Genomic DNA, 26,329 nt, shown 5'->3' on the forward strand with positions numbered 1-26,329 from the left:
GGTGAAATCTTATAACAACGCAATTCTGTTAAATTGTAATGTCTTCAGTGCCAGTGTATATGCGCTATTCCGTTGTTGTTTACTCTCACTTTTCAAACGTATTAATATTTATGTTAGTTGACGCTGTCGGGTCAACATATATATTATCAAATTGTACTATGTGTGCTTTGTTGCCATTTTACACAGTGTCTCGGTATTATGCAAACATGTGTTTCGTTTCAGATCTAATTTTGAACTCTAAGAGGGCACGCGTGTTCTAGAACGACAAGTTATTCCACATCAGTTAAGAAAGCATTCTCGTGTACATTGACTTCTTTCTAAGACACCGCAGGAGGGACCTTTTGGAACAGAAATAAACGGTTTGTCAACTTTCCCAGCTCAAATGTTATTTTATATAAAAATCAAGATATGAACGTAATTAGTTTTACAAAACGTGCAACACATGCAAAACAACAGTTGATCAATCGGCCACTCATTCAACAAAATAAACTTATATTAATAAAAAATACTGGTATTGAATATTAAATATCAATTGATTAAAGTGATGAACATTCATTACAACTGCAATAAAATGGTGTGTTGTATTTGTAGAGATTACTAATGAATCAGATAGTTAAACCAATGACATCAAGATATACGCTTTATGATATCGCAAGTGATGCTGACTTGATATTGGAACAAAACACTTTAAAACTCACAAACATTACTTAAATTGCATCTTATTTCCATGAGTATTATGAGTTACACGGCTGCATAACTACCCAGTACGGTGTGATTCAAGTTCAGTAAATTAATAAAGGGCGAGGGCACAGCCAACTATAAATTTTACCACCATGTAATCTCACCGCGCGAGTTCAGTAAAAAGACTAACAACGACTGTATCTTATCGAGTACCATTCTTCCTATATCATAAACGTAATAACTGGACTCTTGAGAAGGAAGGAACAATGATATTCTTAATTAGTTTAGCTAATATTGATCTTATTATTGAAATGAAGACACGAGTATTTGCCTGGGGCGTTATTAGCACTAATCTATGATAATCTTAGTAATGGACTATATGTTATGTAGCATTATCAGTGGGGTAATTAACATAAAAAAATACATCATATTAATAAACATGTTTTCTACAGCTTTAAGCTACATAATCTTACAAGCGGATGCATACTGTATTCGTATGTGTATTTAATTCTTTGAAAGTGAATGACGACAACGTTACTGATGGTAATCAGAGGGGGTAATCACGTGACAAACAAGATGGCGACGCCCATGCCGAGGCAGGTATTTTTCGTCGGTTTATACCCTTTTTTACTTGTGTTATTATTTTTTATTCCGCTCACTTTCCAGCCATGTTAGGAAGAAAGTTACTGGCTTTATTTCATGGTAATATTCGCTCTATATTTCGACTTTACTCGGTGCAAAATTTCTTAGCGGGATGACCTAATTAGGGCTCCACTAAGAAAATTTGCGGAGAGTAAAGTCGAGATATAAAGCGAATTTAAATACGAAATAAACGCTTATCACCGTTTAACTGATATGGCTGGAAAGTGAGGGTCATTTAAAAAATAAACAGAAGTAATAGAGTGTTCAAAACGGCGTAAAATAACTGTCACGGTATGGGCGTCGCCATCTTGACTATCACGTGATAACCCCCTCTGGTAATGTAATTAGAAAATTTTATCTTAATATTATTTTTTATTAATTTCATTTTAATATTACTGATAATATATTAATGCTTAATTTAACTTTAAGTATTCTGTATCAGGTAAGATAAATAAAAATACCGCCACGATATTAAATATAGTTCGAATCGTTTCCGCACTGGGAGCGATATCAATCTATTTTAACGTTCCGCACTAAGTATACGCGTTAAGCCTCGTTAAACTCGTACAAAACTCGCACGAACAAAGTCGAATGCAGATATCTGAAACAAATAAAGCGTTGAGATTATGAAAATTGATTTCATTAGTTTCATGCCAATAATGTTGAGCTATGCAATTTCCTTTTATTAATATAGAAGGCTCTTATACACATTCGAGTAAGAGATTATATGTCATTAAGTAGAGCACAAGTCACCTAATTAACGAAGCAAACGTCCATTTATAGAGCTATGGAAATATATAAACATATGTAATCATTTTGCAAAACTGTAAGGAATGTATTTTGCACAAATCGTAAATGGCGCACACACTGGAAAGCCAGCAAAGTGTGAGTTAATAACGGCAAACGGTTTCATTTGGCTACTATTTGTTTTCGAATATTCTATAAATTTCGAGCAACTTTTCAAATTCGTTTTTGTATTAAGTTAATATGCTGATTCTAATAAGGCTACTCTTCGAGCATACTTGTGTTTCTATTTATTAACTTTTAACAACAAAGAAACTAAAGTTCAAGGGTTTTTTTCACAACATTATTTGTTATTACAACAACGCTAACATACATGGCTATCTATCGCCAATGAATAACGTTTCATGTCTGTCCTATCAATCATTTTGCGTTGATACTTGTTGAATTTAAACATCGGTAATTTCAATAAGGAATGAATATTGACAACACAGGTAAATACACGTGATCCCATACTGTATATTGTGTGAAATTGCTAGAATAAAACAATTCATGAAAGTAGTAATCTTGCAAAAGAACAATGGATGATGATAGTAACTGTAACAATGCAAAACGTTATTGCTGTTTATATCTAGTTTAAATGTTAAATGCCGTACTTCTTATTCATTTGGCGCACATGCTGTTCATATGAACTTACCTTAAACGGTTCACACAATTATGTCATTAACAATTAAACGTTCTAGGGTATAGAACACATGCCACCTGCTTAACATGCCAGGACTAAGTGATTTGATCGAGAAATATAAGGTGTTACACTTAGTTAAAGTACCACATATTGTATATTGTCTCGAAAGGATTTCATTAAAGTTAATTTCCACCGACGATGCCTGTTGCAAATCCTAAGTTATTGATAATATTTAATAAGTCCTTGGTTGTATGTAGTTTATAATTATACACGTAGTGTCTATTATTTTGTACTATTAAAGTATGCATGCACACGTTTGAACACATACATCTGTCTGGTCCTTAAGATTAAAGGATTATTAACATCTTATTGAACACATTTTCTAGAGAAACGAAAATAAAAGACAAATATCTTAACAATTTGAAATGTAAACTCACGATGTCTCAAGAGTTATTTATATAATACCAATATCTAAATTTTGTAATACAAACAATAAGTTTATAACAGCTTTCCACACGTCTTGTCTTTAGACCCAAAAGTATATATTTAATGCCCATTCTAACGTTGAATCGATAGTAAATTGCTTTATACATATAATTAATTAGTTTTTATTAGTGTTTAACACTGCTCTTAAACAGTTCATCGTGCTGCGCCCCGTTGTAAGTGAAGACATTACTTTATATCAGATATCAGCATAAAACGCGTCAATGCCTCACAATACAATCCGCTATGAAGTGCAGATTTATATCTCGCACATGCTTTGCAAATATTCGGGAATGATTTTTAATAACTTTTTTGCTTTCGATCGATTAAATTATACATTTCATTAACAGTTTCAATTCAGATAATTAGAGTGCTTACTTTGCTTGAGAAATAGTTCATAATATGAAACAAATCTAATAAAACAACATTTAATTTACTTCCGATTAATGCGAATGCTGAACAACTATACGAATCTAGCTTGTTGCTTCCTATACAAGGATAACTATATTAAGAATTTCCGTGACGCACTACATGAACATGCTTACATTGCTTCATTGTCAAGAACAAACGTAAGTGAAGTCTAATCGCCGGATTTTAAATGTGGTACATATGTACAATCTGCTTAGTAACTTTAGGTGTTTTGACATGAAACGTCTATATTAATTCCAAATTATAACGTGCTCTTAAAGGAATTAAAACTTCGCGTTAAACAACAAGGTCAAAACGATAGTATAACATAATGAGCACCTTTCTTAATGTCGCATAACCAAACAATCTACTATATTACAAACATCAAAGACACAGCACTACAATACACATAAGTAACAAATAAAACATGACACGGCCCTACATAATTGTAAAATATTAATTTATCAACGAAATTTGTTCATGCTCATATCGAATTGTAAATAAGCTTACAAAAATGGTGTCACGTTGTAGAAATAAGCATTTAAAAATGTTTTTTAGTTATTTACTTTAAAATGCCCCTTCGTAAAACTATTATATTGTTGTTGTTGTTGTTGTATTCGTTTTAACATACCCGAGTAAATAATTGAATAGTACACAGTGCCACAGAAAGATTGGTGCCCTGTGCAATAAGTGCTATATTTGACACAAACGCTGGTTTATTATTTATCTTGCTCGTTACCGGCTCTCTTTATTAATCGGTTTCGATGACAATTCTGAAGAGTTATGTTTAAATTCGAATAAATCGGTAAAAATGGTACTAATGTAGCGTAATCATTTACGAATAACTCAATATCAGCAGTGCAAAACGGTACATGCAATACATCATTGTATTGAGAAGAGGATACAGAGTAAACAGATTGAGTAGATTGTAGCGAGATTGAACAATATTAGAATAATAAATGTTACCGCATCATGAGTTATTATGATTCGAACACAAAACAGCACCAGGCTCATTCTTTTATTACTAATCGGACTTTGAAAATAGTTTCCTTAACTGTGTAATTAAAAAACCGACAGGTTTGTCAAGTTTGACAACCAATGATCCGAATGGACGTTGATGGAGCACTTTAATTATTTAACTCGCCATTGACAATTATTCACATTGCAGTGGCGCCATATTGCGATGGATATTCAGAATTGTCTTGATGATTGAGGTTATAATATTTATTTAAACTCGCTGATAAACTTGTCTTATAAATATTAATTATGTATCAACGTCTGCTTTTATCATTATACTATTTTAATGTTGAGAATTTTAGCATCGGTTACCAGAGTGTCCATATATTTAGACTATATTCCTAATCATCTTTGAGCACACTTTCCGCTCGACTGAATTTTCGTTATGAAGAAACTTACAAAAAACGCAATTATAATGTACTATGACATTTAAAATTAGATGCACTGGCAGAAAGCTACAGTTTGTTTCATTGTGTCAGATGCATGTAATAATATATCTATATCTTAAAGTTTATCTAATGCGTAATACGCAAACAAAATTTATTATGTTAATTAATATCTTGATTTGCATAATTGGCTTAGCACAGCAGGCGGCATTTTGAGTACCTTAACTCTGCTTTAACACCACGTATAAACTTGTTCAAACTAACGGAGAAAAAACGTAATTAAATAGATCTTAAATTTTTGAAGACACTTAAAATTAACAATACCGAGTTTTATATGAGCGATCCCCCTTGATAAACTGACTCAAAAACGAGGCTGACGATGTGAAAGATCGAACTTCCTTAATATACATTATGATCTTTAGTTGATTATATATACAATCAAATCACACACTTTTGATTTAATTTTTAATTCGACATTTGATAGTTGAAGTAACACTACAGTATAGCTTGATATATTTGTTTTTGAAATGCCAATGGAATTCCGCGAAATTAAGTATACAATTATATCAATGTGTAACCACACTGTTGGCGTAAACAGCCGCAATAAAGTCTCCCATTTTTGCAAGTCCACGTGAAGCACAGATGTCAGCCATCAGGCATCTTATCGATTCAAACACAATTTATTTGCATCAAAACACAGATTGCATAGTCAAATAAAAGTTCTTTTTAATATTGCGATATTGTTTAACAAAACCGCCAATATAATACTTACACTAATCTATCAATCTATCTCGCGACATTCTGTAATTCCCTTATATGATTCAATGCAAGGATATTTGACTCGAGGCGACGATTGAAACATTACACTAGAACATTGGACGAAAGTTAACAACGGGTACCCGCAACAAAAGCTGCGTAAAGAACAAAAGAATACCATTTGTTATTGCATTGAAGTTAAAGCATACTACTTGACATTTCCAATTGTGTTTGCAAACAAAAATAAGTGTTCAAAACCGTATGAACCGGACTTGATCACTTATTAAAGAAAGGTCACTTTTCGACATATTCAAATAGCAAGTCTTATGTGAAAATGCGGAAATATACTACTGTCGAATATACATTTTGAAATACATAGTCTTTCATCATTTGTTGTTTGCGATTATATGTGTTACCTAACGTGGATGTTGCATACAACGGGAATCCCGAGCAGGACATCAGTAAATGTGTGTTGCGAAGCTCACGCCAATTCCTGAATGAATACTTAACTATAATGCTTTCAACTACAATTGTTATATAAACAATTTAACAGATCTTTCAAATAAAATGTGGTCCTATCATAGCATATACAATTGCGCTGCTTTTAAAGTGAGTATTGACGAGTCTAAAAATTGCATGTGATCAATTGGTGTTAGGTAACTGTTAAGAATAAATAATGACTGAAGTCAACATGCAAATAAACGTATGATGAAACCTGTTAGACTTAATAGGAGTTGAAATCGATTTGTAATATGTATGGAAAAGATGAAAAGACATGAATCCTCACTGTTTAGAAGGAATTACGAACATGTTGTGGGATTATGGCCGCACTCTAGTCATTTATACATGCCTTCAAACCATACCAATACACAATCAATACGGATATTGAAGTAATGACGTTTACACTCATCAGTGATTTATTTGTTTTCTGCAAATTAGCCTGGTATTGCTGCTCTGCACGTTTGTACGACATATCTGCTCTGAAAACTACTATTGACCTATAAAGAAATGCAGTGTGCATGATGTTTTAATCCATACATTGTTGTTTATGATATATATTAGTTTCAATCTACATGGCATTTTCATTCTAAGTTATGTTTTAAAAATAAGATTGCTTGCTGTCCACTCAATATGAAGAATTATTTCTTTACAAAAATGTAATAATTAATATACATGACTAGACTAGTTTTTTATTTAAACAAGTATATCACATATAAACTTCGAATTCGCTTGTAGCTCAATTCTATGATCACTTAATTGCGTGTGCATGGTTGTGTTAAATGCGATAGGAAAAGCGATATTTTGGAAGGAACTAATTGTTTATGTTCAAAGCCCACACATTTTTGCGTAAACCTGTGTTTAACGTCTTACTCTACCGTATTATTTTCTATATTCATTTATTTATATTTAGTTGTTTGCAATCAATAAAGTAATGGTATATGTATGTGCGTACGAATTCTAGTGCGAGAGATATAAATTTAAAAATCGATGCATTATTTATCCATAAAACACAAATTGAATAACATAAGTGATAAAAAAATCGCTGGCATTTAAGTGTAAATTCTTGTAAAATACGATTTCCAAAATGAGTTTTAAATACCATGTGTGTACGTTTTTCTCCACTCAAATATTGTTATAGTTCATCATTATCTAATCGTGTGTCTATTGTACTGCAATTGAACATTTCTGTGTTTTTCTATTTGACTTAAATTAACATTAGTGTCATTAACTTTCCAACCCCAAAAGCGATTCACGACGATTACTATATATGAGTAATATTATTTCCTTAAATTTATTTTGATTACGCCGATATTATGAGTTAACTTAATATTATAAGCCTGGCATTCTTGTTGATGCAAATTAGAAGAACACGGTTAAATATGCTCTGCAGCACATGTTTATTGAATCAATATTTCACATCAGAAATTGAACGATATTAGCTTAAAACGAAAGTACATGTTAAAGGCCTGGTGTCTTTCCAAAAACATATGTTTCTTTATCGTGAATTCATCCAGGAGTTTAACAGCCGATTTGACTTAAAACATTAATACTAGTGAACCGAACACACATTATTTGGGTCAGCATTTAATCCGAACTTGTATGTTTCCTTACGAAAGAGCGAGGGGATTAGATTTGCCCATGTATGAGGCTGTTCTGCGGATATCGGAAATGTTGATTTATTTCTTCCTTTGACAATCTTGTCTGATTACCATTGCACTGTCAGGGTCCGACAGCAGTTAATTGATGTGTAGGCGACCGGAAGAGAAAGCACGCCATCAGACAAGCTTTCATAATATTACAATAGTGGGCAAAAGTATGACTGGTTGACTTATTGTGTTGGAGTTGTATTTTTTTTTAACAACCATGAAGCGGATTGTGTTACGGTGTTCCAATATTTAGCAATCGTAGTTGGTAATACAAGATTGCATTTGTTTGTAATAATTTAACATGCGGTCGTTCCTGTTGTTCCGTTTCCTTGTTATAATTTTGCAGACATATGTAGTTGATACAACTAAAATATAACAGTTGTTGTGTAAAACTATAAATATATAAGATTTTCTTTGTTTTTCCTCAAATACGTATAGCAACAATTATTCTTATTTCTATGTGAGAGAGGTGATTTTTTACAGAAATGTAAAGTAAATCGATAAGGTAATCTTACTGTGTTCTGTTACTTACATCTGACATACGGCAGCTGTGAAATATATTAGCGGAATTCCTATATTTCTTCAGACTTTACAGTTTCAAATATATTTTCATATGCGTCAAAACTTTACTGATTCAACGACGAAAATGTTTCCGATTGTTCGAAATGTGTGCCGTTCACCACGACTACCTCATTGTGCTTAAAAATCGCTGACATTGAAATATAATTAATATGTGTAATAAAGGCTTGTACAATGTTGAAAAAAGTCGGCGTTATATTACCAAATAAATGTATATTGGAGTATTTGTTACGATATTCAAATGTAAAAATGCAAGACAGTCAACCTTTTCAAAAGCCACAATGCTGAGAATGTATGAACTTGTCTTGTATAAATATTGTTCAACTCATCCCTTGATTAAAAACTTGTGTACAGCCATTTTGGTAAGAACTTTATTTAGAAATTTGTTTAGGCAATCTATTAACTTCATCCTCTCTCAATTGTTTATTGCTCTCATCATGTTTTCCTGAGCAACTAGGGTTTAAGCTATTGATATAACAGCAATAACACTCAGAAGATTTCGATTGGGAACAGAAAACAGAGTAAGCCAATGAATAATCGCATAATTGAATAATACAAACTACAGGAATACAATTATATCAAGCCATACCATACATCGGTCAATGGTATTCATGCGGCACACACATCAAATATATGTTTTCATTAATAATTGAAGTCGTCTTCATGGAACAAATTATCTTGTTCTTTGAAATAATATAACCCGAAAGTCGGAAAAAAACAAGCAAACAGATGTAACATATGTGCTTTAGAAAATTGGCTATTATTTTTCGGTGGAACAACGTGATGAGTTAATACATACTTAACACGTATATTTTTCTTTTTTTGACTTTGCAAATAGAATGTTTGCACTTGTTTCATTAACAGTAACCTTATTATGTATCATTAACAATGGGCAAAGTACAACATCTGTATGTTTAATTACATTTGTTTCTTGTTTTCAGTTGCAGATGAAACCTAATAACAACGCAATTCTGTGAAATTATGATGCCTTCAGTGACCAGTGTATATGCGCTATTCCGTTGTTGTCTAATCTCACTTTTCATACGTATCAATAATGTATGTTAGGTGACGCTGTCACGTCCACAAACGTCTATAAAATTGTGCTATGTGTGCTTGGGTGTCATTTTACACAGTGTCTTGGTATTATGCAAACATGTGTTTTGTTTCAGATCTTATTTTGAACTCTAAGAGGACACACGCGTTCAAGAACGACAAGTTATTCCACATCAGTTAAGAAAGCATTCTCATGTACATGGACGCCTTTCTGAGACACGGCAGGAGGGACGTTATATAACAGGAATAAGCGGTATGTCAAATTTCCCAGTGTTATTTTTTAAAATGAAAATCAAGATATAAACGCAATTCGTTTTACAAAAAGTGCATCACACACAAAAAAACAATTTATCAATCGGCCGCTCATTCAACAAAATAAACTTACATTTATACAAAAAAAACTGGTATTGGATATTAGATAACAATTGATTGAAGTGATGAACATTAATTACAACTGCAATAAATTGCTGTGTTGTATTTGGGATTACTTATGAATCCGATAGTTGAACCGATGACATTAAGATATTTGTTTCATTATATCGCCAGCGATGCTGACATGATCTTGGAAACAGAACACTTTAAAACCCACAATTACTACTTAAAATGCAGCTCATTTCCATGAGATCCTAAGTCTACAGAATATGTATATAACCTCAGAAAGACATCAAGATGGTGCATGTGTATTGTAATGTTATGGATAACTGCAAACACGTAAGGGATTTTTTCATAAACATAACGCCAAGGCTAATACGGTTTTAAAATTTAAAACACATTGTGTAGTGCCTACTCTTTTGAGTAAACTGGCACTCATATTCCAGAAATGTTATACCAATAATAATAATAAGTCCAATTACAAGGTACGCACGAGTATTAAGATCAACGGTCACATTCATGATGCATTGACCTTTCGTCCAGCTTGCATCAATAAATTTGTTGAAACGGTTCTTTTTACGAACGACGACCTTGCACTCTTAACGGAGTGTAAAGTCGTCGGAACGCCAGAAACTGATATTACCGCTATCGAGCTAGTTGATGAATATGTAATTCTTAGAAACACATCGTGAGGACATCCTGCACACAACAAGTATACTTCCTATTTACATAACAATACTCGGAATTCGCCTGAATAGAGAACAAACGTACCATTGAGGACGGCACACAACGGCTCTACGGGAAACATATTACTGAATTGTGTTAGTTATAGAGCGCCGACCTTGTCTTCTTTTCAGTTCAAATTCAAGATATAAAGTGAAAAAAATAAACTTCTTATTAATACATAAACAAAGCTATAAAAAGCGCGAAGATGGTATTTTAGCTGCATCGATTGGCGACAAAATGATGGTTTCGAATTCATACATGGAACAGATGGAGTCAGACACAATTTTGGTACAAAAGTCACATGATTACTTGGCGAAAGATGGCATGCCCTTCTTACCTTGTCGACTTATGGGTGGATGTATGTCTGTGTTTTGCTCAATTTAGTCGAGACTCCCTGATGCATAGATCGACCGTATGTGCACGTTTTTATAATACGTGTTTTACTGATTGATACAGCAAACGTAATAGTGTATTAAAATCGCATGTTCTACGAGATTACTTCATATGACCGCCGTGCATTCGACGCAAGATGCAAGCATGTTAAATGCATTATTGACAATTAAATTTGTATTATCTGAAAATAAAATAAATAGCAATTTCCTTAACTAATCAAGAAGGGATGAGCGAAGATAAATTCGGTACATATGCGCTAGTTTTGTTATCATATAAATTGTTTTGTGAAACGTATGCTAAATAACGTATTTAGATAATCATACAGAATATAACGGCATAATTTCACTTCATTACCCAAAAAAACAACTTTATACCGATGAAATAGAGCCGTCCCGAATAAAAGCGGTGTAATGCTCACTTTAAAAAACTAAAAAAACCATTGTCGGCGTGTTGAAATACCAACTGTCTATGTTATTTATTTGTTGAATTGATATAAGTCGTAATGTATGTAATGTGTATATATAAAGTGGAATTCTTTACTGTGATAGTCTCTAAACATTCCAATATGGAATGGCAATAAACATTTGATATTTTGTAATTATTTGTATTGGAATCACTATGTATGTATATTGATGAGACTTAAATAAAGATATAATACTACTACCATTTGTTATCACACTAATTAATTGGTCTCCTTATGGGTTACACCATGTGCGATTTGAACTGATTGGTGTTATATTTCACATACAAGCTGATTTAATATTCCTCTTAAGTGTTCTAAGCTGTCTTACGTCAGACTCTAACGAAGACAGCTCTGGACGGTTATGTAATTATTCACTTTGTTCGCATCCGTATCTATATTACCAAGAAAAGAAAAAGTGAATAACTTGATCAAATTGTAATGTCGCCCTGTAACTGTATATATACATGTTGAGAAAAAAATGTTTTCTTCAATTATGTGATTATACGTACAGAATAAAAAAACAATCGCTCTCAAAACAGCTTTTAAAGTCAATTATCGAGGCAAAAGGCATTAATTCACTTGCACCAAAATTGCTAGATGACGCATTAATGCTACTGTCATTTAAACGCTAATGAGAAATAGCGCTGTCGCTAATGTGGACTTCATTACAATCACCATTAGGCAGTACCACGTTATTGGGAATTGAAAGAAAAACATTAACGATACATTTTCAAAAATCAAAAGAGAAGCTATATGGTTTCATGATTGATATTTCCAGTTGATCGCTTTGTGTATTTTATCATGCACGGAACAGAATATTTGACACATTAAGAATTATCAATTACTCAATTTTGCCTCAAGTTATTATGTATCTTACTCATCGATATCACAATACTAATTTAAACTGGTTTAAAACATACCATTTTTTCCCATTTTAATCAATAAATGATTGTATACTTTTTGTAAAATAATTGTAAAGTGAGACTAAAACGTTGACAACCGGTTGTGTAGTATGTTTTATAAGCACATATTATGTACTTTTTAGCGTTTTATTCTTTATGATCAAACATAAAATATATATATATATGTGTGTGTAATATATATATTATATATAATATATATATATATATATATATATATATTCTATATATATATATATAGAGAGAGAGAGAGAGAGAGAGAAGAGAGAGAGAGCGAGGACGAGAGCGAGCGAGAGAGAGCCAGCGCGCGCTCGCGCGCGCGGCGAGGAGAGAGCGCTCGTGCCGGTGCCGCGCGGCGCCGCTCTCGCGCCGCGAGCGCAAGAGCGCCTCGCGCGAGAGGCCGCGCGCGCGCTCGAGCTTCGCGATGAGCCCGCGAATCACTTTTCTCGCCTCCCCTTTTAATTGGGCTGATATCTTTGTATTAAATGTGTCATTAAGTAATATTATCAATGTTATAAAATATTCAATATAATTAATTTTGTCAAAACAGGAAGTTAAGCATATATGTTCTACCTACCTCCGACAATTAAAAACGTTATATTTTTGTAATTCAGCAACTGCAAACTTTATTTGTTACCACACAATTATTTGATTACGTATTAAATGACATCGTCCAGGAAAATATGTATTGTGTATACAGATTGACAAGAAATTTACTTGTATGTTTTCAATATGAATTTATATCCATGTTCCTTTATTTTGTATGTCAATCACGTTCGTATTGAGAAAATATATAATGTTTTGAACATGTTCCCTTAACCTTTGATCAATACTAAAAAATGAGTTACAATATTCAAAACTAATATATTCAAATAGTCAAGAGAAAAGTCCTTCTAGGACATAATTTATTATAATAGCGGCTTCATTTACGAGGTAATGTATTGATAAGACTTATTTATTTTGCCTGTTATTTAACACTGTTCACAAATCGTGTTTGGCCTTGTGGTAAGTTTGTGTTGTAATGTTAAATTTGATTCAGAAATATAAAATTATAAATACAACTATAACACACTGGAAACTCAGCAACTAGTTGGTTAAACATACATTAAAAGGTTTCATGCGGGAGTGACTCGATATGTGTTCACGTTCTTGCATTCACATCGATTACCTCTAAAATGCATTATCGTATTAAGTGAACATGCTGATTTTATCCATCATACACTTCAAGTATCATTTGATATAAACATACTTATCGGGGTCATCTTAACCATTAACAACAGGTGCGTTAATATTTATATGAAATGCAAGCTAAGGTCAGTTGTAGGTTGGTAATGTATACATTTCTGGTATGAGTATACTGACTATGATAAGAACATATTACATAATGCGGGAATAAATATTTAAAATGGATACGTGGGTATTTATTTGCCGATCGGTTTCGGCATACTTTGGGCAAATAATACAATAGATAGGTAATATGTAAAGTTGCTTGGATTGATATTCAGAGAAGCGATGAATGTTTCAAGAGTATTCCCATTTATTGCTAGAATTAAAAAAACTCAGTATGACGTTGCTTATTTATAAACCTAATACAAACACAAAATGCATATGCATTTATATTTAGTTCTGTCATATCAGCAATTATACAAAACATATTCAAATGTAGACATTTGGCGTTTGTTCTAAACACACAAAAACATTGCTTTTAATAGAATACCAAAGTTTCGAAATACTTTTTTTGACCCATAATTGCAAACAAACAAAATTGATTTGTTACGTTTTACCATACAATTGTAAACCAAATTAAGTTTTTGTACACATAGTAATGATTATGATATAACATCATATTTAACTAGATCACGCCAGGTTTCTTTGCCCTTGCACATTATGAATGAGCATACATGTAAGTTGCTGCTTTTATAAAAAAAAATAGTTGGTATTTAAACAAACCGAGTAGAGAACCACCATACGATGGTACACACCAAATAACATAAAAGAAGTTTTTTATTTACTTCATAAGTTTTAATTAATCACGTGACGCCTTGATCTTAACCAGTTGTGACCTCAGAGACAAGATTTGATCAAACTTAGGCCACTAGATAATAGTACACACCAAATATTTAAGTTATGACCATTGCGTTATAGGACAAGAAGGTGATGTTAAATGGTCATTTAAAAACATATGCAACTGACAAAAATGATTCAAGTAACTTTGAACAATATTCCCACGGATCATGCTTTTAAATCCGTATAAAAGGCATATACAAGTCATGTTTTTATTGTAAGCTTAACATAAACGTGAATAATTGTCCTGCAGGACCATCAAACTGCTCGCACAAAAACGATAACAAAACTCCAGCTTTGTCACACACGCTCTAAATGGATCCATCATTCGTGTGACACGCATAGGACACTGTGTTAAACATCTTTTTGAAGAAAGCACTACTAATGGAAACCACACAATCTATAACATGTTAATGGGTCTGAGAAGTCCTTTAGCCGACCATTTTGGACACTTTTTATTCAGAGCATGCCATCTTGAATTTGTTCAAAGCCATCTGCCTTTTTGCAAGAATTTCTTGGATACATTTTTAAGGTATTGAATTTTGCATAAAATCTTCTCAATGCTTATACAAAGACTGCAAAATCTAGCTGTATAAAAGTAGCATGTATATATAACCGTAACGGTTAATAGTTCTGGGCTACTGCTCATATAAGATCATATAATTAGATGCAAAAGGCATTTCTAAATTGCCAACTGCATACGATTTATGTAATAAATGTGATTGTATTTGAATATAGAGTATCTCTTACATGCATATTTTGAGTGTGAATAATGTAAACAAAAACTTGTTTTATTTCCGGCTAAAGTATTATATGCACAGTATTTCATTTCCTATCGAACGATGACTGATGATTCTCTTTCTTTAAAATTGTTGAAACCCGTTTTATCTAAGTTATTCAATCGACGTTTCGTTTATTTGCGATTTGCTTGCTTAGTATCCCCTTTGAAAAAGTAGCCATTTGCATAGTGATCGCTCAGCTAGCGTCATGTATTCTTAATGATATAACACTAGTTCAGACTGGGACCTGATTTCAACGTTCGTGTCACTTGTAAAATGCAGCATAGCTAAATATACAGATTAGTGAAGATTGTATGACAAATAGCACGCTGCGATATTAGACTGTAGATATGACAAACAGCACGCTGCGATTTTAGACGGTCGATCGCCGCTCCTGCGCATAAGACACGACATGCGTCTAAAATTCCTTTTTATCAAAACACAATAGAAAATAATTTAAAAAATGGCTTAACGCGTAGACTGTCTTTTGCAAAGCTGTAAAAAACGCTGTAAAAATATTTGCGCCGTACATTAATGTAAAATCTACGTTTTATGTCCGACGTGTCCGACGTATTTCGAAAGCACTGTCATACCATAACGTGCATTCTTAAGAACAAAGTAATAAGTGATACATTCCAACTACACGATTGTCACTTTGTATTACTTTTCATGAAAGTGATCTTTGAATAACTTTAAGGTGCCTGATACTATCCGGTCTACGAATATCCACTTCACAGATATAAACCTGCTCTTAACGATTTATTTTACAATAAGTGCTCGCTGTTATATATCAATGTTTGTTAATTATGCATGTATGTGAAGCATGCACTCAACATTATCGTTAGATCCAAACACTTAGGATTCATCCAAAATTAAGAGTTTGAAAATTATTCGATTTCAAGCAAACGCAGGCTGGTCGGTGAATAATATATTCAGGTACTTATGTCTTCGATACATGTGTAGGTGATATGACGTTATACATATATAAGAAATCAAAAATAGGAAGGGCGGCCGAAAACGATTTGCATAAACAAATGCGTCGAGAAAGGAATGCCATCGTACCAAGGGCATTTAAGAAAGGGTCCCTACAGGAAGAAAGAGAAAGAACTCGCAAACTTTACAACGCACATAAAGCAATGATAAAAACGATTATACTCAGCCCGCTAAGATGTATTTGCAACACGATGGAGCGAATTGCCCGAGAGCACTTCCAGTGGTTCTTAGCGAAAAGAGCATCATAGCGCCAAAGCAAGACGGTTAAAAAAGATTCAAGAGTATGTAAGCTCTAACACAATTCCTTACACGGGTGATAGAAAACGCATTCCATGTGCAAAAGATAACTATTGCTATCGGCATGGACCTCCATAGGACTGGCTTCAACATGGCGTTGAAAAGAGGGCACCAACAACAAAATCTCCGACAGGGAGAAGTTTTGTCACCTACGCTGTCATACACTTCATTACGCCATCAAACAAGAACTACCAAATAGCGTACAAGCAGATGTTTGCAGATGATCTGGTGCTCTGGTTCCCAGAAGATTATCCAACATACAGAATGTAACTGGCTTTAAGCAAATTAAAGTAGAAAGCCGCCTTTGTTTTAACTCTCTACAATCATTCTAGTAAGACGACACATTCTTACTTGGGGTCATATATGATAGAGTATGCAAAATCACGTACAGTGCAAACGAGACAAACGCCAGAACGGACCTAAACCTCACAAGGAAGCTAGCGGAAATTTAGTTAAGAGTAAAAATAAATGCTAACCTCAAGACGGTGCACCAAGGTTCAGTAGGACTTCACCTCAATTTGTATACAACCTATGAATAACCGCTTCGTCGACTCTGGACGGTGTCCTGGAACAAGCTTCGTACACTCATCCACTACAAAATGGGGGGGAGGCTTAAACAGTAAGAAGATCACTTAAGTAGATTTTCACAGATGTATACACGATCATACATGAAAATGATAAGACAGACATAATGACAGAGCTTGGTGTTTAAGAATACCAACTCGAGAACAGATACATTTTGGAAACATTAAAAGTAGCATTACTCACATGTTTAGATTCTAACAGCCGATGAAAGCTGCAATCATCTGTCAAGACTAGATCAGGTGATCATCTTTCAACTTAATACATTGCACGGTAGACTTTACCACCAAACGCAAAGAGATTCCTTTGCGTACCGTTTCCAAAGTACACGTGTTGGAAAGCATACCAAACGGCTTAATACAGCATCCATGAATGCAACGACGCCAACCAACGAATGAAAATGTATTGTCGGAATCCGTTCGCCTGCATGAGTAGCCGAACGGGCAGGTGGAGGCTTCACAAAAGACAAACCGTTTAATCGCTCAGATTATTTATTAAAATGACTTTTTGTCGATAATAAAACAAAACGGCAGAAAGAGGGCGGTAATGATTCTTTTATATGTCTGTAAATAAAATGTGTTAAAAATCAATAAAAAAAAGTTTGTGTTGCAAACGTTTTCGTATAGACCTGATGTGAAACCTTGTCGAAACGCAAGAAGTCTTGTGTTTCAATATCATTATTACACTTTCTCATGAAATTCGTTTTATTGATAACTTATTCGAGTCCGAAAATGTTTCCGTGCTGTTGTAAAAAGACTTGTGTGTCAGTTTTCCAAAATGGCGATCGTAAAACATGTGCAAGACACCACACGTCACACGTGTTGCCCAATCATCATGAAAGTAACTGGGAACTTTTCTAAAGATCAATTGTTCTGGTCGTTTCAAAAAGTTAACAGGGGGCGGGCAATTTTGCCTATATGCATTTTGAGCTCTGTAGTGTAGCGTTTTATACGAATGATAAAACCTACTCTGACCTTTTGGTCTTACAATATCTTGTCCGAGTTCAAAAATGCTTCTGTTCCGTTGAAAAGAGCTGCTTAGGTGGGTTAGCAGCTTCCCTAATATGGCTATAATGCAACATTACCAGTTCCTTGTGGTATCAGAGCCTTTGGACCTTTATTTCACCCTTGCCATTGTGAAATTCTTTGTTATTAAACAAAAAGCTATCAATCATAAGTAATCAAATATAAATTATAATATGAATTGTTTGTTTAAGGTTATCATAAATCCTCGATCCAAGAACATTCGGATGCAAACTGTTATGTTTGATAACTTATGACTTGTAATTCGCTGACTGTGTGAAAGTCGATAAGAAAACTGCACGATCTTACATCAGTTTGTAAATTCGATCGTTATAGGAATTTAAACATGTGATGTAACTCAGTTCATCGCACGTGGTGATGTTAATTCAATTGAAGAATTAAAAAATATATGTAATATATGTGTTCATAAGTGAGTATATTCTTCACCCAATGATAATACAATATTATTTTTGAATATCTGGTGGTTAAGAAATTTTAAATCCAGTGCTCGATGATTCCATTTATAATCAAGCACTGCGTCAATCGAAGCAATACATCAGCAAACATTTACCAATTATATTTCAATTAGATTTTAATGATCTTGCTTATAATACCAGTATATACAATTACATGAAGTAAGTAACCAATCCTAACTTCTCATTCATTATTATATTTACGATGTATGCATACGCATGTATAAATATATTGTTTCTTTACAACATGTTTCAAATCTTTCTTCAAGGGAATGTTTTAGTTTCCTTTCTGATAAACTCTTTTAAACAAATATTTCTGATAATCAATGTCATCCAAGGACATGGCAATATATACCACCGAATTATCCACGTGTTGTAATAAATACAGAACACCACTCGAGAAATCGAACTTTGCACCAAAAGCAGATCAAAATAATAATGGTTAACACATCTTACCTGGCGAAGTTTGCATTTTGCCTGCATAAAATATATATATGTTATTGTATGCAAATCGTTGTAACTGGAAAGAGTTCCACAAAACAGACATATCTCAAAATAATCTATTCTTACAATTTTGCAAAAGGACACCATTTAGCCAATATTTGTGTCAAATGTTTTATGAGTGCCCTAAGCTTTCGTTTGAAACGTAGGCCAATACAATTTTGAAACGAAAATAAATGCTATGTATAGGTACCTTCTGTCATGTATTATTCCTATTAAAATGATTTCCGTATCAACTTATTTTATTTGGCATGAATTGTTTAATATAGTACGTGCATACGTTTTAAATCAGCTACATATGTGAGAACGCACATTATGCTCATTGCTTTGAAATATGACGTAACAATTGTTATAACAATTATAAAACTTTAAAGGCAATTTAGAACAGATTGCACAGTTTAATATGTATTAAATCAGCGGCGAAAGTAATGTGTTATATTTAAATCATTTTAACAAACGTAACTGTGATGTATTGTTTCATTGTTTTCAAATTACATAAACACAAATCGATTGCTGACTAAACAAATGGACACAAATAAAATAATTGCATTACATAATAATGAAATGACATAAGGATTCAACTGATATTCCGCGATGACATGCATACGACATTTGTATCTGGAGAGACAATAATAAACCTCTTCTTACTGGAAAAAATTGACTTGATTCTAACAGACAGTTTTACCTGAAAAACGCAAACGCAAATAACTTATACTGCATTACTAAATTTGAAAAAAAAACTTAAATGTGTTTTGAAAAATATAAACATAGTTTATCGTTCTTTACAACGTGTCTTTAAAAATGGTGTTACACCAATATTCTATAGTTTTATGTATTGACTGATTAGATGTCTGTGCTGGCTTGAAATATGATCCTTTGCTTTGTTTCAGTTCTCAGTTCTAACGCCAATTAGACACGGATGCGTTCCAGAGTGACACGTTTTCTCCATCGATAAAGATAGTTCAGCAACGAGAGAAACCGCGTAAGATAAAACCGGCGTTTTGTTGTAATAACGGTCAGCATCTCTATTGAAGATCAATATAATCACAACCATCCAAGCTGGTGTTCTGTTGACGGACAACCATTACTGAAATGGACAGATAGAGCGATTGTTGATTAGGTGAAGGATTTCTGCTGTAATTATCATATATGTATACGACTGATGACGTTTAATTCGTGTACCGACTGCTCTTGCTTTATCCTACCGGACCGTGTAAATAATATTGATAAAGGCTATAAGGCGTGATGGTATTCATGGTATTCAAGAGAGATTAAAAATAGTGAACGGACGTAACTGGGTATAAGATGGATGGCGTAAGTGTTACGTCTTCGTTTTTGGTTAGAATCTGCGAGTAACATTTTTGTCGAATATTGAAATTAAGCGGTTACGCTGACAAAGTTCATACTTGTATTTATTAGAAAGTCAGCTTAGCCAACGACGATGTCGCAATTAGATTCTTGTGCGAACTCTACACATATCACCGCACTGGACATGTCAACACCAAAATACATAGATGTGGCGACCTACAACCGTCTTCAAGATTTTAAGTTAAATTACGCGCATATTCACGGGTATCTCAGCACAGCTGTGTGCGTGGTTGGTATTTTAGCGAACATCGCTAATGTTGTGGTGCTCAATAAAAAGCACATGCGAACGTCTACAAACATAATTTTGATGTGGCTGGCCGTTGCGGATCTGTGTACGATGGCTGAGTACGTTACGTTTGCACTTCAATTTTACGTTTTCAAAGAGGATGGAATGCCGTCAATATTTCACACTAGGACGTATGGATGGATGTGTTATCTGCTGTTTCACGCAAATTTCAGTTTAAGTATGCATTCTATATCAATCTGGCTCACGATAATGCTTGCCACGTTTCGGTTTATTTACATTTTCCTATATTCACGAGCAAATAAGTATTGCAGTACAAGGCACGCGAAAATGGTAATCTTTATAATATACATCAGTGCTGTGTTATTGTGTATACCAAACTATATTTCTAATTACTGGGAACTCACTAATGTTACAAACACCGTAACTGGAGAAAACGAGACCGTGTTTACGTTTTCTCAACGTAAATACGGGCTTTATATACACATATTCGATATGAATTACTGGATTCAGTCAATGTTAATCAAGCTTGTCCCATGTGTGCTTCTGACAATTCTAACAATAATGCTGATTCTAGGTCTACGGAAGGCGCATCATAACCACGTTCAGCTTAAATCACAAGGAATGCGTAATGATGATGTAGAGAAGCATCACGAACACTACCGCACGACGGGCATGCTCTTGGCAGTTGTAATTCTATTTTTGATAGTTGAGCTGCCCCAAGGAATAATGACGTTGCTGATGATCTTCATGCCGGAGCTGTATAATGAAGTGTATAATCCTCTTGGGGATATCTTTGATATTGTTGCATTGTTGAATAACGCTGTCAATTTTGTTTTGTATTGTTCGATGTCAAAGCAATTTAGAGATACGTTCATCGTAACGTTTTGTAAATGTTTTACTTTAGACGAAGAAAGGGAAAAGTGGAGAAATAACACTTTGATCACACAACGCAATGGAGCCTCCATGCGACGGCTTTCCAAGCAGCAGGTTAACGGATCGCTCGGTCAAATGGTTTAGTATGGCAATTGGATATTTAATTGGTAATCGTGAAGAAAATGAATTACACTATATCAATAGCTGCTACGAAATTTCCATTCACATAATGGAGAACTGTATTATCGGATTAAAATGTCAGATAAATACATATTAATATATGACGATGCATATATGTGCACTTGGTCACACGATAAGTTCAGCATAATAGCAAATGCTAATACGATATCAAATTGAACATACATATAAACGGCATCTTGAAAATAACTGTCCTCATATATTAGTATGCACATTTTTGTTCGGCCTCTTCAGCATAACGTTTATTATAGAATCTTTTTAAATGTTCAAACTCTGATATCGAAACACAGATATTATCTGTGTATGCACTTATGTATAAAACATAATAAACGTTTGATTTAGGCCGATACAACATGTGTTAATTTTTTGTACATTTATATGCATGTTCTTTGGTCATAATTTGGGGTTTAAAATGTATTTGCAATGTATGTACCAAACTCACTTTGTTGAATTGTTGAATTCATGTTGACATCATATTTTAACAACATTTATATTGTTTGTGTCTAAATGATAAATTATCACTATTTTTTTAGTGAGTGAAAATAACAATGTACATATATAAGTTAATGTTTGTACATTTAATTTGATTTGCACTATTTCATGATAAGTGTTACTTTAGTTCGATAAAACATAGCACAAAATAACGTATTGAGTTTGTTTCATTTACAAATCAAACATACTATTGTCACCTTTCAATAATCGTCGTTTCAGTGTTTACAATCATGCCAATTCTATGTATGTGAATTATATTTCGACATAGTAATAATTCTATCCTTATGTAGTTGATGTGCTGCTTCTGGTTGAAATGATGCCCAGTTTGTTCATGTTAAATGTACGAGGTTATGAAATTATGAAAATCATTGAATCTATCCGTTCCTTTTTGTCAATATTCAAACAATCATCATCATTATCTCTGAATGTAATTGTGTTTTTTTCAATTTGAACAATAATGGTAATTCAGTCGTTAAAATGGCATATCCACTTCATTTTCCAATTAAAAAGACACGAATTGATAATACAAACATGATTATATAGTAACAACTAGTAATTTATGATTATTTTTTTAATTTTAGCACTAAGCAAATAATCGATAGACGTTGTCAGTGGGAAACGAACACGCGCCAAACATCGTGCATTTTGAAGAGATTATCCATTAGTGATAGTGGGCATGCGAATAGAGGTTATTCATGAACATAACATTTAAATCATCATTAATACTTCTACTTATTTTCTATCTTCCGCGACTAACATTTCTTTAATATAAAAATTAACAAAGTATGTACTGAACAGCAAATAGAATCTAACAAAACGTTTGTGAGGTACTCTAAATATTTACACTTTTTAATTATGCTTTAAAACTGAAATCAATGAGTATGCATTTTAAAATACATGATACCTGGATTGGAGTCAGAAACTTTATTTCTAGTGTCAAGTTCATATACAGTGCACGCAATGTTATACATTATAGCTTTTATATTGAGTTTATGTGAATAGCATATAAATGGAACAACCGTTTTTGTTAAAGCAGCAATTGTTTATGTGAAACTGAACAATCATACGATATTTCCGTTTAACCATATGTATCTATGTCGTTTTCATGTATAAACATTGTATTTGAAATTACTTGCATATATTGTGCTGTGTTCGATTTGTACAGATACAGTGAATCCGAAAATGTGTCGTCTTAATGGTATATTGTAGAAACTTAGCAATAAAAGTAATAAAATTAACGTATTTGCCAGTTTTATAATAAATCGATTGTATTGTTTACATGCATTAAATTTCACACGTACACAAGAACTAACGCAATCGCAACTAAGATCGCCTCCTTGGTAAAATTCACATGAATAATTGTACCGCATTACAAAATCAAACGTATATACCCATTGTACGCGAAGCATAGTAGCAACAACGTCATATACAACATAATTGAATCGATATATTTAACCGAAATGAGTGTGTTACTCTACATAACTGCACGTATTCGTGCATTTTACTGATCATTTGATGAAAACTGGCGAAAATTAATATTTGTGTCTTCATATTCCGGGTGAAACATGCTACGAATAAAATATGTTTCGATATATTTGATTCATCGTTTTCATTTATTTCTGAACGTCTCTAACTTTCTTTTGTAGTAAATGTAAAGCATAACATATTCCAAAAACAACGCGTGGCAGTTATGTTGGGTTATCTCTTTCTCCCCGGAAACGCATGAAATTGATTGATAAGATGTACAAAGCTCTATCAAACATGATTGTTTAGAAAAACGTAAAAGACAGCACACTTTTCCAAAGTTAATGCAACACATTGCAAACACGTAAATGATATGAGACTTTCTTTAAAATGCATGTTCACACAATGTGTTACATTTGCTAAATCTTCTTGAGTACGACTATCATTGTAAACAAGATTTAGTAACTAAAACCCATTTATGACTTCCACAAAAGATACTCTTATATAGTAATACACATTTCGTAAATGGCGAGGTGATGATGCGCTTATGAACATGGGTCATTTGCTTACAAATCATGCATTATATATTCCAAATTCGCGTTAATTTCTACATGGGACGTTCTCTCTGAAAAGGGTTGTTTAATGCATGTGCGTAAAGTGTCGTCCCAGATTAGCCTTTGAAGTCCGCACAGGCTAATCAGGAACGACACTTTCCGCATAAACAAGAGTTTTGCTTAGAAGAGACTTTCTTGAAACGAAAAATATCATAAAAGCGGAAAGTATCATCCCTGTTTAGCCTGTGCGGACTACACAGGCTTCTCTGGGACGACACTTTTACGCACATGCATTAATATATATATATATTTATATATATACGTTGCGTAATAAGTAGAAGCAAATTTGCCATGTACTTATCACTATAAAGTAAAGTGCTAGATAGTTCCTGACCAAAATGATAAATCGTATGATGGTATGATTCCTTACTTTTTACTGTGAAATAACCTACTGTAAGATAGTGACTACTAAAGTTAAATTAATTTTCATCCGTACATACAATATGTTTACATGAACAAACAGTTTCGTAATAGATTCAAAGGTTCATTAATCTTAAGAAAATAAGTAAGTTTACCAAGTTTATATCAAGATTATGTCAGTGAACATTTTTAATATAAACAAGTCTGAGCGGCAATAATAATGTATAAACGCAAGTATCAATATTATTTTTTAAGAACACGTAAATACTTCAAAGTAATACATAAAAAGTGCTTTACCCATTCATGTACCGAATACAAGTGCGATACACTTAGACGAGTTCACATTAAACATACAACATATCGTTTGCAGAATATGGAAAATGGAAGTGTGACAATATTTATGAGTTTATGTTATGTTTATATCTGTACATGATTCTCCGTCCTGCAATCGTTGATTTAATTGATGGAAATAAATAATAAAGAATCCGAAACTTTTAATGTAAGTAGAGTAAGTTAAGTAAGAATCTCACATCGTAATGAACGGTTAAATATATTCTTCAGCTCGATTCTATTTCTTTAATATGTCTAAAGAATATAACATCAAACGCATCATTGAAGCCACAAGAAAAGCTTTCAACAGAAAATATAGTCATAGTTATAATTTACTGAGTGAGGTACGATTTTTTGCAATCAAATATGCAAATACATGTCTTGCATTTATCCGTGAGCATCACAATAGATATCGATTAAAAGTGAAATAATTGTGGTTATACACAAATATACTAAAAGCACGTTCAATAGTATATAATATATTGTTCAAATGTAGATATAAAATAAACACAACATATTGGGATGCAAACTGTTTCGACAGAAATGAAAGCTTGATTTGTAACAGGAACATGCGCATGTGTTAAATTTCGTATTACCACATCATCGTTTAAAATGTACTATATGTAGTCGATAAAAGTGTTTTACCAGATTTCGTATTACCACATCATCGTTTAAAATGTACTATATGTAGTCGATAAAAGTGTTTTACCAGATTTCGTATTACCACATCGTCGTTTAAAATGTACTATATGTAGTCGATAAAAGTGTTTTACCAGATTTCGTATTACCACATCGTCGTTTAAAATGTACTATATGTAGTCGATAAAAGTGTTTTACCAGATTTCGTATTACCACATCGTCGTTTAAAATGTACTATATGTAGTCGATAAAAGTGTTTTACCAGCACTATTAGATTGTACATTAGTTGGTTAAATCGTCCTGGTTTTTTAACATCATGTGACTGAAAAATAATTACTCTTAAACCGTGCAAACATCATTTGGAAAAAGCATTTACATCCGCAATGCTATGTTTCCATGCGAAAATCGAACAGCATGGGAATTGGATTTTCGCATGTGACAGGCTTTCGTTGATATATTTCATTCTTGGACAATCTCGTCTAATTACCATTGCAATGGCAGGGTCCGAAAGAACAATATTGACGTTTACACGACCAAACAACAAACGAAATCCGCTAACACGATTTGCGGTTTCCATTATA

The 26,329-nt window shown here is 33.3% G+C and overlaps 1 protein-coding gene across 1 annotated transcript; it reads left to right on the forward strand.

Annotated features, from left to right (window-relative positions):
• The first annotated feature begins 231 nt into the window (after positions 1-231).
• LOC127842712 (G-protein coupled receptor dmsr-1-like) lies at positions 232-23,530 on the forward strand. The gene is made up of 3 exons (XM_052372393.1): positions 232-359; positions 9,695-9,831; positions 20,054-23,530. Exon 3 carries the CDS (start codon positions 20,605-20,607, stop codon positions 21,793-21,795), a length of 1,191 nt encoding a protein of 396 aa, XP_052228353.1. The 5' UTR covers positions 232-359; positions 9,695-9,831; positions 20,054-20,604; the 3' UTR covers positions 21,796-23,530.
• The last annotated feature ends 2,799 nt before the right edge of the window (positions 23,531-26,329 follow it).

Source organism: Dreissena polymorpha, chromosome 8, assembly GCF_020536995.1.
Source record: "Dreissena polymorpha isolate Duluth1 chromosome 8, UMN_Dpol_1.0, whole genome shotgun sequence".
In the NCBI taxonomy this organism is placed as follows: Eukaryota; Metazoa; Mollusca; class Bivalvia; order Myida; family Dreissenidae; genus Dreissena; species Dreissena polymorpha.

Coding starts and splice junctions, on each gene's coding strand:
- LOC127842712 (XM_052372393.1), top strand. CDS start 20,605: ATGTCGCAATTAGATTCTTGTGCGAACTCTACACATATCACCGCACTG.